The 16,439-nt window shown below is 58.6% G+C and overlaps 1 protein-coding gene across 3 annotated transcripts; it reads right to left on the reverse strand.

The window, feature by feature from the left end:
• Nucleotides 1-283: 283 nt before the first annotated feature.
• On the reverse strand, nucleotides 284-13,794 carry CACNB3 (calcium voltage-gated channel auxiliary subunit beta 3). Of its 3 annotated transcripts, none has more exons than XM_070454490.1 (13): nucleotides 13,772-13,794; nucleotides 5,392-5,514; nucleotides 5,078-5,200; nucleotides 4,515-4,630; nucleotides 4,155-4,219; nucleotides 3,938-3,957; nucleotides 3,663-3,743; nucleotides 3,392-3,450; nucleotides 3,114-3,223; nucleotides 2,655-2,806; nucleotides 2,353-2,448; nucleotides 2,105-2,254; nucleotides 284-1,656 (listed from the first exon to the last, which is right to left on the reverse strand). In XM_070454490.1, the coding sequence occupies exons 1-13, from the start codon at nucleotides 13,775-13,777 to the stop codon at nucleotides 1,342-1,344; spliced, it is 1,416 nt and encodes a 471-aa protein (XP_070310591.1). In that variant the 5' UTR covers nucleotides 13,778-13,794; the 3' UTR covers nucleotides 284-1,341. The 3 variants fall into 3 exon arrangements, with proteins under 3 accessions (XP_070310591.1, XP_020742610.1, XP_020742609.1); XM_020886951.2 differs by lacking the exon at nucleotides 13,772-13,794 and adding an exon at nucleotides 12,500-12,651; XM_020886950.2 differs by lacking the exon at nucleotides 13,772-13,794 and adding an exon at nucleotides 9,093-9,981.
• Between the last annotated feature and the right edge of the window lie 2,645 nt (nucleotides 13,795-16,439).

A 16,439-nucleotide genomic window follows, 5' to 3' on the forward strand; every position in this document is an offset into this window, starting at 1 on the left:
GAGGCTGGGACAGTGTGAGGCTGTGACTCAGCCTCTTCTCCACCTCCCCAAACAAGTCCCTTCTGTGCTGCTGACAGTTTCCCTCCAGGGCCTGGGCATGAGCGGGTGGGTGAAGGGGTGCCTGGGAGTCTAGTGCCTCCCCCAGCTCTGTCCTTTTCCCTTCCAACTCAGTGGGTCTTTTTTGAGAGAGCACATCGAGGATACGTCTTCAGCTCCTCCAGACTTGGGCCATGCAGTGAGGACCTCGGCTACCTGAGCCAGCAGACAGAACAGGAGCCCGAGGGTCTGCGCATGGTGTTTATTAGTGATGACAGTGAGGTGGGGCAGGGTCTTGTGGAGCATGCTCTGTAGGTAGGTCACACACTAGAGCCTCGTAAGACAAGGGTAGCCAGGCTGACAGGACCTCTGGGGGCTGTCCGCTGGGTCCTATCTCTCCCCCTCTAATCCTAACTTAACGAGCAGCAGCTATGGATCAGGGAATAAAGTCTGAGGCCCATACCCCATGGGCGTGGGAGGCATGAAGGCCAAGAACAGAAAAGATAGAATGCAAGAGCAAAAGAATGAGTGGGGCAAGGAGGCCCCCGAAGCAAGCCGTCTGTATGTTCTCTGCTTCACTCGCCCTCCTTTCCCCAGCCCCCAGTCCACCATGTTCCTAGTCCCTGGTCCCTTCAGATGTTAAGATGCTTCCTGGCAGGTGAGGAGAGCCCTTCCCTTCTGGAGCTTCAGCTGGCCCTAGCCCAGCTGTCCGTGCTCCAGCCTTTGTGTGGATGCCCCACCCCAGCTGATGGCAGGAGTGCCACCCTGCTGGGCTTCGATTGCCTCATGTCTCATGTGTGGCAGTGAGGTGAGGAGAGGCCCTCAGACCCCAAAGCACAACCCCTGAGTCCCTCGGGTTAGGACAGGACTGCACCTGCTCAGGGACCTTGTTCCTTCCTCATGCCATGCTGCCCACGCCCCACCCTCTCGTCACTCTGAGTGCATTCCTTCCCTGAGTCTGGTGGGAAGGCCCCTGCTAAGGGGGTCCTGGCCTGAGGGCACTGCCCAGTGGGGCAGTTTCTTGTGCAGGAGGAGAGGAAGGTGCCAGGGGGCAGCACACACAGCTATTTCCTGGAATGGGAGCCTGGGTGGGGGGGTGGTCACCGTGCCCAGGAGGTGAGGGGCCCCCTGCTCTTCCCCCAGAACCTCGGTACTGCAGGCAGGCCTGGAGCTGGGGCTGGGCAGGGGGGTTCGGGGGCTGAGCCTAGTGCCAGCCTCATGCCAGTCTAACACCGACCCGCCTGGAGCAGGGGCCCCAGCCAGCTTGTGCCCGTGCCTGCCGGGGCAGGGTGGCAGGAGGCTGTGTCAGTAGCTATCCTTGGGCCAGGGCCGGTTGCGCTGCCAGTTCCGGTCATTGTGGTTGTGCTCCGAGTCCTGGGCCAGGAGGCGGTCTTGGGGGTCGTGCCCGTTCGCACTAGGCAGCCCCGAGGTGTGTTGGCGGTGAGGCTGGTACAGGTCGTGATAGGCATCTGCATAGTCCTCCTCCAGGTGGCGGGAGCTGCGCTGTGAAGACCCCGTCCAGGCCTGGCGGGAGCTCTCGCTGGCCTCATCTGAGGGCATCAGGCTGTCCCGCTCCAGGGGCGAGTGCTCCTCGCCACGCTCCCCGAGCAGCTGCTGGTTCTGGGGGCAAGATGGCAGCTCTTAAGTGAAGCCATGTGGACCTTGCCTTGGCCTCCCTACCCACTCTGGCAGCGTGAGGATTCCTGCCCTCAACTCTCGGTCACTGGGTACAGGAAATAATGCAGAAGGAGCAGCACACTGGACTATTCTTCCACTTCAGACAAGGAAAACTGGAGCTTTTGACTCCTGCCAAATCCAGGCTCTGCCTTCAAGACAGGCTAGAAGAGTTTGGAGAGTGTGTTTCTTTGGAATCCTAGGAAAAGTGGCCTCTGATTACCTGTCTCATTGCTTTCTTCCCTCATCAGGGAGTGCCTCACCCACACAACCCTTGCTCTGCAATCTGATCCTCTGGCCTTCAAACTGGAGGTCAGGAATGATCCTCTGGGTGGGGAGGGGGCATTGCTTTGGCTAGCTCAGCCTGAGCATCAGTGCCCTTGGAGATAGTTACCTGAAGTCCGGGGATGGCACTGGGAGGGCCCAGAAGCCCAGGGCCGGGAGCTGGGTGGTGGGTCGCCCTCCAGTAAACCTCCAGGTACTCAGCCAGGTGCTCACAGGCATCTTCCAGCTGGTTTTCATCCAGAATCACATCAAACGACTCCTGGAAGGAAGAGAAAGGGGAAATGTTCCATCTCTGTCACCCCACGCCCGCCCTGGAAAAGCAAGAGTGGGCACAGGAGTGGTGCCCCAGCCACTTACGGGTGGGCACTGAACCAGCTTATCGTATGCCATCATCTGTACAGTCAGGTGCTTCATCTGCGACTTCCCTCGGGAGCGGATGAGACGCTGGAGAACCTGAGGGGAAAGGGCAGAGCTGGGCCCAGAAAGCACCGGGCATGTTCCTGACTCATGGCAGGAGGAGCAGGCGAGGAGGACTCAGCGGTGTTAAGCAGCAGCCAGAAAAGGGGACTGAGGAGCCTTTGGGCAGGGACCAAGCAGAGCTGTACTGCATTCTAAGAGGGCAGCCCTGGAGGCCTCCTCCATCACCACGGCTGACTTACCTTCGGGGAGGACACTTTGACAAAGACGATGATGGGGGCCAGTGAGGTCTTGGCCAGCTGTGCCGGGTGGTTGATGGTGTCGGCATCCAACACTACTAGCTGCAGGGATTTGGCCAGCTCGAATATGCGCTCAATCTCACTCTGTACTTCAGCTAGGAAGGGAGGGACGGGTCGGGGGAGCCGCAATGCTCACCGGTGGCTCCACCCCCATCTGACTCCAACAGGGCTTTGGGGTCTCCCAAATGGTGGATGGGAAGGAATGGTGGAGGGAGAGGATGTTCATCAAGGCCTGGGCAGGCAGAGGCACAGGGAATTGAGACTGGGGTGGGTTCTTGCCAATCCTGGGGAAGGTGGAGAAGGGGTTGGGCAGGAATGCAAGTTGTCAGGGAAGAGAAAGGTATGAGGAAGGTTTTCACTAATGCATGAGTGGGTAGAGAAGCAGGACTGGGGACTTCTCACCAATGCTGGAGCGGGCAGAGGAGCGCTCAATGATGGTCCTCTTGCCAGGATTGTTGAGCACGGATCGCTTTGCCAGTGAGAGGTCTGCGGTGACTCGGGTGATGGAGATCCTGGGGTGGGCAGGTAGAAGCACAGCCCACCTCTAAATTTCAAGCCTAGGCCCCTCCCTACCCAGATCCTACCAACTTTCACTTTAGAGACCTGGCTACAGCATCTGGAAGGAGGCAAGCAAGGACTTCTCCTTGGTTCTCATGCCTCCCCAGGCCAGAGCAGCTTACCTGCCATCAAACCTATGTTTGAGGAAGTCGAAGAGCGCCTTCTGCATCATGTCTGTGACCTGGGTTGGGCGGGGGGGGGGGGGGGGGGGTGAGGGGAAAGGCATGGAATTGACTGGGAGCCTTCTTGGAGATGGGCAGCATCCCCAGGTACGGACATGGAGCTCACCCCCACCACACACAGACCTTGACGGATGGGCAGTGGGGAACATCCCCTCCCACTGTTCCTGTGGCAAGTTTGGTAGAGGCAACTCTGGGGTCAGGGACCTCTCACCTCATAACCTTTCAGAGAGGGTCCCACCAGCACCACAGGCCGCATGGAGGGTACCACATCATACGGAGGAATATGTTCCGCCTGCAGAATTGACCTGTGGTCATGCAAAGTCATGGCCATGGGGCCTGCCCTTCGCCTGAGTAGGGTGGGGCAGATGCAGACATTCTGGGCCCGCCCCGTGTTTTCTTGCCCCTTCAACAATGACTGCCCAGAAACCTGTCCCCACAGCCAGACACCATGAGCACCCCCAAGCCCCAGTCCCTTCCTTGACTCACCTGCTTTTGCTTCTGCTTGGCTTTTTGGAAAAGGAAATAAAAGATTAAAGTTGGTGAAGGGGGAAAGACCCTGAGGGCACAGTGTTCCCGTCCCCAGGGGAAACCCTGGGCTTCTCCCAGCTCCACCCCTTCCCACACGTTTCACTGGGAGAATCTCCCTTCCCCCTGTGTCTGAGTGGCCCACCTACCCAAGACAGGTGGGTGGAGGGGAGGCTACCTAGAGACGGAGGAGGGGAGCGTCGGCTGCCAATGTCACTGAGGCTGGATGGGTTCCCAGATCTCCTGAGAGCAGAGAGGGAGGTCAGTGAGAGTCTGTGTGTGTATGCTCTACACAGAACTCAATAGTTGCACATCTCCTTATGTTTCTGCTAGTGAGACATGAGCATGTGACAGGAGCCTTTGTGTGTGGCTTCGATATGTGTGCATTTGTACCTGTGTGTTGTGAATGTACACGTTAGGTCTGAGTGTGCACACTGCATATTGCGGGGGCGGGGTATGCATGCCTGTGTGATGATGTGGACCGTGGGTAAAGAGCACACGTGGGGAGGTATTTGCTGAGTCTTAGTCCTGCTCTCACCTGGCCTTCTGCTCCTGCTTGAGCCGGATGCTCTCGAGGCGCTGGGGGCTGGGGATGAAGGCGATGTCTCCGCCCTCTTTCACTAGCCGCCCGATCCACCAGTCATTGCTGTATTTCTAGGAGCGGGGTGGGGCGGAAGGGGTGGTGAGAGGAGGCGGTCCAGGCCTCAGCGCTGGCGCTTCAACGAAAAGGGTTGGGAGAGCTGGTCTGAGCCAGGCAGTGCAAGGGGACGGGGTCAGAAGAAGGTGCCAGTGGGGAGGGCAGCCATGTCTGAGACCCCCAAGATTTCAGTGTGAGGCCTCACACTGGTCACAAGGAGCCTCAGAGGCAACTAAGCTAACTGCTCACTTGTACAGATTGGAGCTGAGGCCCAGGTCTCAGGAGGACAGAGACCCTGAGGACTAGGTCTCCGGTATGAGGGGTGTGTGTATGTACAGGGGTGTGTTAAGGATGAGTTTTGGAGTTTCGGGACTTGTTAATTAAAGAGGACTGAAGCAACATGCCTGGGAACTTGGGTAAGAGCAGAGAAACCAAGTGGCTTTTGTCGGGAGGGGGTCAGTCACCTCTTTAATGTGCAGAAAGTCTTTGGCCTCAAAGTTGACTCCAGAGCCCTGGACTGGACACTCCTCATCCAGTACGCCACAGTAGCTGACATTGGTCCTCACAGCAAATGCTACAGGTTTGTGCTGGGGAATGCAACCGTTGGCGCAAATGAGGGGAACCTCAGAGCACCCCTTCCAGGTTCAGGGCCCATCCGTCCACCCAACCACACACATACTCATTCGCACATCCTGCCCATTGACCCCTCGAGACTTAGGACCTGGCACCAGTTTCCACCCACCCTGGCCCACTGTGTCCCCAGCCAGCAAGAGGATACCTTGGCCCTTTCAAGCTGCTGCTGAGCCTGGCTCTCCACTTCACGCCGGGCACTCTCCCGGTCCTCCTCCAGGGAGACGTCTGAGTCCAGAGATGGGCGGCTGGTATAGGAGTCGGCTGAACCCTGGTGTAGGGAGAGGCTGTGACCTGTGGGCTCAGGAGTTCTGGGCACTAGAGAGGCACCTCCGAACCCTATTAACCTCAGCCTCTCCAGCTCCATGGGGGTGGCTGGCCCCGTCAGTCCCTTCTGTTTCCCCAGGAAAGGCACCAGTGCCTCTGGGGCTGCAGGAAAGCCAGTCCAACCCATATGTGCTGAGATCTGGGCTCTTCCTCCCAAACCTATTAATATTGCAGCCTTGAATAGAGTCTTCATTTCCCTCCTTCCTCCCTTTTCTTCCCTTGACCATGTCCTGTGAGGCAGAGGGAAGTGAGATGTACTGAAGATGACATACTGGGGATGATTCGGAATCTTTGGAATCCAGAAGCCTCAACCCTCTTGTTCATATCAGCCTGCAAAGCAGCCTGGAAATTATTTCCTTAAAATGCCTGGCAGGAGTATAGCCAGGAACAGTCAAGAGACACTGGTTGGCATGGCACTGGTCCTAAGTGTCAGGATATAGCTGCCCACCCCCTTAGATCCCATCTCTCACCCAGGGTGAAGGGGAGGACGCAGGGCTCCCAACTCCCAGCAGTTACTCCCTCCCTGCTCTCCCTACCCCCCCTTTCTTTCCTCTCATACCTGCTGGGACAACTGGCCAGGTGTGGGCAGCACACAAGACAGACTGAGGAGGAAACATAAAGCTACCTCCTTGAGCTCAGGTGAGGCCTGGCCACGCCTACCACCTGGCCTACATCTCTCCACCCCTTGCCCAGGGGGATATCAGCCCTGGAGGAAGGCGGTGCTGGTGCCAGCAACCCAGCCAGGAGCAACCCTGGGGATAGAGGGAGGGTGTCTGAGTCCTGCTCAGAGGAAGGGCCTCTGGGCAATGAGGGGCCTTAGAAGGGTGGCAGAGCTCACCTTCAAGGCCATGAGGGTGATGCATAACTGAACACGGGAAGCTGGACCTCCCGGCAGGAGGGAAGAAGTCAGAATGTCTTGGTTTCCCCCTCAGTCTAGGGAAAAGGGAGTCTTTTGTTTCCTGCTTCAGTTTCCCCTCTTTATGAGCAGAGGCCTGAAGTGATACTTGCATCAGTTCTGAGGTCCAGGGGGCAGAGATAAGGCAGGAGCCTAGATAAAGGACCGTGTGGGAATGTACACGTGTGTGCATGTGTAGTAGTTCTCAGGCTGAGGAACATTCCTTCAGACCCACTGTGCATGAGCACCACAGAAGGCAGCGGAGGCCTGATTCTGGTTGGGGAAGACAAACTCACACACCTTGCCCAGCCTCACCGTGGGCAAGAGGGCTCGTCAGCCTGCAGGCAGCCCAGGTCCTAGTGTGGAAGCTAACGACGACGTCCGTGCTAGACCCAAGGCATGAAGACAGCCCGAGGAGGGAAGGGCCTCCATTTTATAGAGCACGTTCCCCATCTCCCTTGAGAACTAAATAAGGCCGGCTTGGCAGCAGGATAAAGAGCAGCTGAGCCCCGGGAAGAACCTTAGCTCTATCAGCTGAGTAGGGGATCTCATCCCAGGGGCCTGGGGCACAGGAGATGCCTCTGTGGGGAATAGCTGTCTGAAGTGAACAGGGGCCAGCCGGCGAGGGGGCAAGTGAGGCAGGATGACCACTTGCATTGGTAAGTACATGCCAGATGCTTCCTAGATGAGAGAGGAGTCTGACCCTTATGCTCTGTTCTCCAGGCTCTCAGCCTAACTGAGTCATTGTTGTGTTCCTGCCTGGGGCACCTGGGTTACCTGACCCTAAGACGGGAATGACAGGGTCTCTCCCTAATGTTCTATGAGTCATGCTCAGAATGCAATCCCCTCTCCGTCTTTCCCGGTCCTCAGAGCTCACCCATGACTCAGGGAGGCCAGGGCTGCCCCACCAGGCAGACCCTGGGGTCTTGCCTCCCTCACCCCCTGTTATGCCAAAACAGCCAGAGGCTCAGTGCTTTGGAGCTGCCAGGAGTTGGCACTGTGCCCTGGTGATGCCCCCCTCGCCTGGTGAGTGTGTGGGCAGGCTGCAGCTCCACTCTTGCCTGGCACGGGGGAAGGAGAGGAGGGAGATGAGCCGTTGGATTTATTTAGAGCCTGATTTCCCTCCTACTGCTTCAGAGGGGGCCTCAGGGAGAGCAAGGAGCCAGGCAAGAGAAAGGAAAGTGGGGGAGGGAAATTCAGGAACCAGAGAGGGGTGGGGAGCCAGCAACGGGTTAGCAGGCTGCCCCAAACACCATCCCTAAGTCAGGCTTTACCTTGTAACAGTCCTAGCCTTCTCAACCAGGGATGAGAAGAACCTTCTAGGGCCCTCCAGCCCCACAGAGGGAGGTTCATTCTCCAGCTCACCTTGGCACCCTGGGCCGTGGCCAGCTGTCCCTTCAACTGTCAGGAAGAGGTGTTCACCAGAGCCTTGAAAATCATCTGCTCTAGTTGCAATGTAATTAGCCCCAGAGGCCCAGTGGGGAATTGGGCCCAGCAGGGGCCCAGTCCCAGAAAAGGACTGATAGATAAGTGCCTTTCCTGAGCCCCAGAACTCATCTATCCTGGACATGACAGCTGGAGAGGGGAGAAGACGCCAACACTCCCCTTTCAACCCTGCAGCGCTCTACCCTCCATATCAGATCAGGGACCCCTCTCAAGCCATCCAGCTGCTTTCATAAGGAGGCCTTCTTGTAGGATGCTGGAGAGAAGGGACTGAGACACTGCTGCCCATCCTTGCCCCATCTTTCCAGGCACTCTCCCTGCTCTCTTGAGCTCCGGGAATCACTGCCTAATGAGCTGATTTGTCTCAGTGGGTCAGGAGATAAAAGCAAAGAGGAGAATTAAATATTTATCAGTTGCCTGGTTCTCTGAGCAAAGAGCTTCCTCTCCATCCCCAGACCCTGGGCTCCTGGCTTCACCTCCCGGCCTCCCTGCTGAGCAGGTGCTCAGGATGCCCCCTGCTTGGGGATGCCTCAGCAGGAGGAGTGGGATGGCTGGGACACAGTCAGCCGGCCCACCCATGTGCTGGGCACCCAGTGTCCAGCCGGGGAGAGAAGCTGGGCTGAGGGGTGAGGAGGGAAGGCAGTGCCTGGGGATGGCCAGCGGAAGGTGATAATGGAGGTCCTCAAGTTTTATGATCCTTCTGTCTGAAGGGGCTGGTATGGGATTCTCTGCTCTTCTCCAGGCTGCGTAATCTGTCCTTTACTAAGGCACAGGAGGGCTGGATTGTCCCCCTCTGTAAGAGCCCCCCATCTCCTGTGTCTGCTGTGTTCAGATCCCAGAAATCCTCCCTTGGGAACTCCAGACGTTGCCCGAGGCCTCCAGCCCCGCCTCCCTCCACCCTTCTGTCCTGGGCTGTGGAGCCACCTGCTCTGAGCCTCCCCCCACCCGAGCCCCTCTCGGCACACACCGGATGCGCCCTGCTCTAGGACGGGGGCACCGGGAAGCCTCTGGCATGAACATCCATCGCTCCACTTTGCTGGAGCGCCACCCCCCCCCCACCCCCCCACGACATGCCCTGCCCCGCCACAGAGGCGTTCCTTAAAGTCCTGAACTGGGGGAAGGGTCCGAGGGACAGGGGCTGTCACCCCCACTCCCCCGCCCCCACCCTCCCCGTGGGCACTCACCGCCTCCGAGTCCTCAAACCCGGGCACGTAGGAGTCGTCATACATGGGGGAGTCCGGGTTGGGGGGAAGCGAGCGGCGCCGGGGGCGGGAGCGGCCCGGAGGCAGGGGCGGCCCGGAGGCAGGGGCGATGACAGCGGGCCGCGCCCGGGAGATGCCGCCGAGCCCCGCAGCCCTGCGGGCGGCGGCGGAGAACGAGAGCGCGAAGGAGGGAGCGAGCCGCGAAGACCAGCTGCTCCGAGCTCAAATCACCGCTCCCCCCACCCCACCCCCCCAAAACCCTGCCGGTCCCACCCCGAGCGCGGCTGAGGAAATCTGGCGCCGGCTCCTACAACAATAGCGCCCGCCCACCTGACCCCCCTCCCCGGGAGCAGGCGAGGGGGTGGCGGCGGGGGGGGCCTGCCACCGGGGGAGCCCGAGGCCCGGCCGCCAGAGGGTGGCCGACGCCAGCGGGGTAGAAGGTGGGTCCCCGAGCACCTACGGGGCAGAGGGGCGGCGGGGAGGAAGGGGTGGAGAGACTGCGGGCGGGGCGGATCCCGGCGTGGAGGAGGCGGGCCGAGGAGGGACGCGGAGACCGAGACGCTCGGCAACCCAGGAAATGCTCCGCCGGGAAACAAAGGGCTGGCGCGGGGGAGGGGCGGGGCGGAGACCGCCGCGGAGCCGAGACCCCGCGGAGCGCGCAGCGGGCGCGGGTTCTGGGGAGGCCCGAGAGAGAGACGGAGTGGGGGCCGAGGCCGAGAGAGGAAGAGGGGAGGCAGGGAAGTGGGAGACCGGAGAGACAGAGGAGGCGGGGCGGGGGCGGGCGGCAGGTGAGAGGGCGGCGTGTCTGCGCCCTGGCGGCCCGGGAGACTCTGCGGAGGGGGTTTAGCGACCCCCGGCCAAATGCCGAAAAGCAGCCCCTGTCCCCCGCCTCCCCAGCGCTCTCCGCCCCCCCCCCCCCCCCCCACGCCAGGCGCTTGGCCCCTTTAGTGCTGGGACTCTCGCAGCAAAGGGCCTCCGTGGGTGCCCAACCCGGGCGGATTGGGGCCCGGCCACCCTACTACACCTGTTGCGCTGGCAGATTTCATCCTAGTCTGGCCAGGATGGGGGTTCCCTTCCTCACTTCCTTGCCAAGGACTGTGCCAGGCAGTGCCAAGGCATCGTGGGAACTGGCGTAGGGAGGGGCTGCTTTAGGCGAACCTAAGGGGAGGAGGGAAAGAAGCCCGAGAGTGGAGGTAGGGGATGGTTGTGGCTGGGACCGAAGGAGGGAGCCTGACCACGCTGGGGTTGGCGGGGAGAGCAAGTCTCCTCCGAGTCACTAGTCTAAGGCCAGATACCCTTCTTAGCAAAAGGATGAGGGTGGTCCGGGCGGCCAGTGTGTGGGTTGGAGCCGCAAGTACCACTCTTCCAGTTATCTGCTTCAAAGAGGCACTGAGATTTGAGGTTAGAGACCCGAGCAGCAGCCCGTATCTTGAGGAAACTTCCTCAAAGATCCACCCATTTGAACTCCAGAGCAAAATTATTCCTTTGAATTTTGATTGCCTCCCTACCCTTTCCTCCCCTGTCCACCCCCTCCCAGAGATTGGGGCGGGTGGCGGGGGTGGGGAATGTGAGATAGACAGAGGGGTGCTCTTGGAGAGCTGCTGGGTCCTTCTCCCCTCCCAGAGTCTCACACCCAGGAGGGTGGATCTGAAATTTGCTCATCCCTTTTCTTCCTGGGCTACAGAGGGCTTAGAAAACCAAAACTCTAACAGGGTTGGGTGAGATCTGTGGTAGGAAACACTGCCTGGGAGAGAGAGGAAGACCACCCAAACCAACTGGCTTCCCACTTATGTCACTTGTTCGTGTTCCCTTAACAAGAAAAAGAGAAGGGGGTCTCATCTTAAGACTGTCTTGGTCTGCCTTTAGTCTCTCACCACCCTGTGAATGGTGCAGTCCAGCCCTGCCTAACATCTACCTCCCGCAGGGATTTGGCGAACAACTTTTTGGAGCCCGAATGGCCCACTATTGGGGGAGGCAGTGTACTTTCACAGTTCCCTCTCCAGAGTCCAGCACTATTTGGGGCTTGGTTATATGTTGGATTCTTCTGTATCAGAAGTTCCCAGACACTGTCTTCTCACTTTGTGCCCTCCCCCAGTTCCTCAGTATTTCTCATATCCTCTTTTATTCTCTGTCTCTTCTGTCCTTCCAGAGGGGCAGAAAGGGGGCATTAAATGTGACACAATAAGACCTTAAGGTGCTCTCTCCTGGGAGATGATTCTAATGAAGACGACAGCTACTGGGGCATCTGCTTCTCTCTCCATCCCTGAATTTACTCTCCTTGCCTCTCCTTTTGGGACTCTACCCACCACCGGAATATCCGGGGGACTGTAGGTAACAGTTGGTCTGCTATCAACCTCACTCCTGTCTTACACACCTTGTCTTCATCCCCATCTGGGACAGTGATGTCTGAAGTCTGTTCATGAAGCATGAATTGCCATGCCAACCGCCCCCAGGAGATGTATTCAAGATCCTCATACCTGGGCCATCTCCTGGGTCCTGCAGGAGCTTCAGAGGCTCTCCCTGGTTCCCTTCTGTCTGAGTTGCTACTCACTGCCCTCTTCCATTTCTCACCTCACCCACACCTGCCTGCTCTAGTTCTCATGCCAGCCTAGTGCTTCCTGTCCTATAACAAGACATGTGCCTGTCACTATCCATGTGGTCCCTAATCCATTTTCTTTCCCCTGGCTGAGCATAAGGAGAGCTGGGGGTTGGGGTGGGGGTGGGGATTCATGGACAAGATTCCTCCTGCCTTCCACTTTCTAGGAGAGCGTCATTAGACCAGCAGCTGGCAGATACCCAAAGCATGGAAGCAGGACATGGGGTTGGGGCTGGGGTGAAGCCTGAATAACCAGGTTTGGGAGTTGGAATTCTTGGGAATCTCCAGAATACATTATAGCTTCTCCTATAAGTGCACCAGGAAACTGGGTGGATCTCAGTCGTGGAGTGTTGAAGAGAGAAACTGAGGCAGGAGCTAGGACCTCTAGGAAGTCCTCCCCAGTAGTATTTAAGATCTGGAGAAAGCCAAAGCCTCTAGCATTCTAGCTGCTGGGCTGCTCCCAGGGAATGCAGGGAGGAGCACCAGGGGAGCTTTGCAGAGTCCTCCCCTCAGTCCTCACATCTAGACCCCTTTCTGGCCCCCACACAGTTTCCCAGCGGCCCCCCCCCCCATGCCATCCCATGCCATCCCATGTCATCCCATTCCATCCCATCCCAGTGCTTAGAGGCTGCCAGCACTGGCGCTCCCTCCTTTCCTACCTGCCACCTTTACCCTTAGCCTCACCTACTCCGCCTCCCTCCCCATCACTGCAGTCTTCCCCCAAATGCCAGCCCTCTCCTGGCTGGGAGTGGGCTCTCCTCCCACCCACTGGGGAGGGGGCCCTCGCGTTTACCTCATTCAGCAGGAAGGTTGCACTGGAGTCAGAAAAAGACATAGACCGGGCTGGCGGCCTCTCCCCTTCCCCCGGGCCAGGGGCTCCGAGGCGGGAGCAGGACCAGGCAGCTGCTCTGCACACTGGCTCCCGCCTGCACGCCTGGCCTCGCCCCACGCCCGGCTCCCACGGCGCTCCCTTCCCTCTCTTCGGGCTCCCTCCCCCCTCCCCCTTCCCTCCTCCCTCACTCCTTCCCCCTCCCTCCTCCCTCCCTCCTTCCCTCCTCCCTCCTCCCTCCCTCGCTCCCTCTCTTCCTCTCTTCCTCCCTCTCTCTTCCTTTCTCGCCGCCTCTGTCACTCTCTCCCTCCCCTGTCGCTTTTCAGCCCAGCTTTCTTCATTTCCGTCTCTAACCTCCCCTACGATCCCTGTTCTCTGTTTATCTGGGGGCCTGCCACTGTCCGTCCGTCCACATATCTCGCCTTTCTTCCCTGACCGCCCCCCACACCACCTTCTGTTCCTTAACGCTCTCCCCAGAAAAGGTAGGGACTCCGGAGCTCCCAACGCCGCAGGCGGAAGGGCAGGAGTAGCCGAAGGGCTGCCCGCACTCCGGAGCTTTAGGCGGAAGGTTCCGCTCCCTCCCGACACCTACTCGGTGCGCTGGGAAGGAAAGGCGCCGCGGTCCCAGAGACGACTTCGACCTGTCCTCAGCAGAGGAAAAGATCGGAAAGGAAGAATGCTTGTGTACGGCTCGCTAGCCCCAGCGTCCAGCGCTCCCTCTGGGTTCCGGGGAAGCTCCGTCCATCTACCCGTCCTAGGCCCAGACCCAGTGGCTCCTATGGGATCCAACTGGCAACAATCCAGCGGGGATGCTGGGCACCTGGGGCGTCTCTCCTCTCTCCCGGGTTCCGGGGCCACGGGACTCAGCTCACACAGGCGGAGAGCGAGGCGAGGCGAGGCGGCTCCTCCCGGCCGGCTGCAGCGCCCCCTGGGCTCGCTCGCCCCGCGGTCGCGGTCGCACACGCCCTCCAGGTGGTGGCACCCGTCGGTCCGGGGGTCCGCCTGTCGGCCGGCAGGACGGCGCTGCCAGCAGGAGGCGCTGCCCTGGCTAGAGCAGAGGCAGCGCGTTTTGGAGCCAGACTCTCGCCCGCCAGACTAACAGGGCCCCCTCATCCGCTCTTTTTTGCAGGAACTGCGATCCCACCTCCAGACCCCTTTGGGATCTGCACTCTATCCCCTCCCCCGAGGGGCTTCTTTGAGGTCTTTGGCCCGTCTGGGTTCCTACGCTGCTCTTACCTCCATCCTGCTCTCCGGGGGCGCTCCTGCTGAGCCCGGCGGCGTCCTGGCCGGCCTGGGTAGCAGGGAGTACGGAGACGTGAGACCAGTCCTCCGGTCAGTACCCGCTCCCGCCCGCTTCGGCGGGCACGTCAAATAGGACAAGCCCAAGTTCTGGCGGGGGAGGGGGGGGAGCAGGGGTGTAGCCCAGGCCGGCTGAACCCTTGTGAGCGGATCAGCTTCTCATTGGTCCCTCCAAACCCTCAGTATCCCCAGACTGGACTCTTCTCCATACCAAAGACAGCTGATGGAGGCGGGGGGGCGGGGGGGGGGAAGCGGGCGGCCGCCTCCTACGCCTCCTACACCCTGAAGCCCAGTGACCCGGCGTCTCCAACTTTCCTCTTGACATCAATTAGAACTCTTTCCTTTCGGATCCAGGGTATTCCACTCTCCTTCTTGGCCATTCTTCTAACTCCTTTCCTTTGGGGAGTTCCCAACTCCCCCATCCTCCCACCCCGTGGGGATCTTGGAAGACTTCTCCCCGCTTCCCCTTTCAGCTTAGCCTGTCCTTGCCCCCATTCCGGAGGGAGTTAAACTGAGGGAGAATCAACTCCCCTCTTACCACCCCCCAGCTCCTCCTTATGCTTAACCTGCAAAGTCCTTTCGGAGAGCACCTCCTCTCTCTGTGGTCTAGTCCCTGCATCCCCTCCCACCCACCTACCCCTCAGTTACTCAGCTTCAACTATTCAGAGGAGATAAAGAGGTTGCATGTGTGCTTTAAAATTGTGCTGTGGAGGCTTTTATGGGTTTTGTTTTGTTTTGGCTCTAACTGAGGGAGCAGAAGCTTTGCTATCATTTGGCAATAAGACCTGGAGGGAGAGAGGCCCCTCCCTACACCCCTGCTGACCACAGCTAATGGACTAGCTCCTCTGGGCCTTGGGGCAGCTTAAGTTTCCATAGGAGAAGGGGAGGGAGAGGGGGTGCTGTCCAATGCAAGCAATTGTCCCTAGCTTCCCCCTCCCTCCCTCCTCTTCAAGAACCTACAGCCTCTCCATCCCTTACTTTAAAATAGAAATATCAATGACTTCTCTCCGAGCCTATCAGAGGGGATGTAGGTGCATAAGGGCAGCTGTGCACCCTTCAGTAGTTCTCATTTCCACTCCAGCTGCTGGAGCACACACACCGCTCTCTTCTGCTACTGAAAAAAGGTAGGACCCTCAGAGCTGGAGCTGGGAGCCCAGCCCCCAGGTCCCCAGAGCAGTCCTTTTCCAGCCCCCTCCATGTGAGATGACTGCCTAGAGGACCCACACAGTCTTCCTCCCCGCTTTATCTCCCTCAGTGCCCCCATCTCTGGCCCTGACCTCACCATGTCTGACACCCTGCTCAGAGGGGCCTCAAAGCCTGGATGCACTCCTGTGAGCCGTGCCTTAGGTTGGCCCCTTCCGGTCCCTGGCTCCAGCATCTGCCCCGCCCCCTCCCGTCCCCCACCCTCCAGGGCTTCCCAGACAGCTTTCATCTCTTCTCCCTGGTGTCACCTCCTCTCTGACCGCTCAGGTTGTCAGGACCTCAGGATATTTGACAGGACTCTGCTAGCCCTTTTGGCTAGCCGTTGTGCAGACACCACCCTGCAGGGGGTGTTGCCCGACTGACCTAGAGCTAGATTTCAATCCCCGCTTACCTCCTCAGCAAGGCATAACTCGGTAACTGTACTTAGTGGCCCTAACATTTGAAAACCCCTGTACTACAAAGGACAGAGAACAGAGATCACCATGTCTGTCCCTTTGTGTCTACCGAGAGCTTCTGAGAAAGCTCTGTGGGGGTAGTTTCCACAGGGAATCCCTGTTGCCAACTCCAGATATTACTCTGGGGAAGTTCCTCTACCATCAAACCTCAATCCCTCTTGCTACAATCTCTCTTTTCTTTTTCTGGGCTCTGCCTCTAGGCCCATGGTGATATTTGATGCTTCTGGGCACTTTCAGGCTCCATCCCCTGACGCAGCATTTACTATAAATATGTCTGAAGAGTTTCTTGCTGATAGTGCCCAGCAAGACTGCACCTTCCTTCCCACACAAGGCCTCTCTAGAGGGACTGGGCTCTCAGCTATGTCTCCAAGACCCAACTCTTGCCAAGAGGGTCTGAGGCAAGTGGTGTGGCTGCTCTGTGGATTTGGAGGTTCCTTTTCATCCCTGGGAAGAGGGGAAGATGAGAAGGCTGAGATGCTTAGCTCTCATTCTCTTTCTCCCTCGAGTCTGGCTCAGAGTAGGTGGCACATAGTAGGTGTTTGACATATGTTTATTTTAGTCTTAGATCTTAGTTTCCATTGAATGTGACTGGTGATTCCAGTTCCACAAGATGGATTGGAGAGAGGAACAAGCCTGGGCACAGGAGGGAAATTCTAGTGCTGCGCCAGGTGGAGGAAGAGGTATGAGAGGCAGGCTCCCTAGGGTGGCCTGGGGAAGGGGGTGCTGGCCTAGACTTTACCTCCTTCTCTCCTTCACTCTTGCCAAACTCTTAACACTTCCAGACACTGAATTACAGCACCACCCAAGGAACCAGGTCAAGTCCTTCCTCCACCCTCACATATTTGCAAGCTTTCTAAACATCAGAGGTTGGGTGGGGAAGCTGGGGTTGGAAAGAGATGCAATGGAGGTGGAGAATCCCTGGGAGAAGTGCTGAGGCCTAAGTGGGG

This window comes from Odocoileus virginianus, chromosome 24 (genome assembly GCF_023699985.2).
Source record: "Odocoileus virginianus isolate 20LAN1187 ecotype Illinois chromosome 24, Ovbor_1.2, whole genome shotgun sequence".
NCBI classification, from domain to species: Eukaryota; Metazoa; Chordata; class Mammalia; order Artiodactyla; family Cervidae; genus Odocoileus; species Odocoileus virginianus.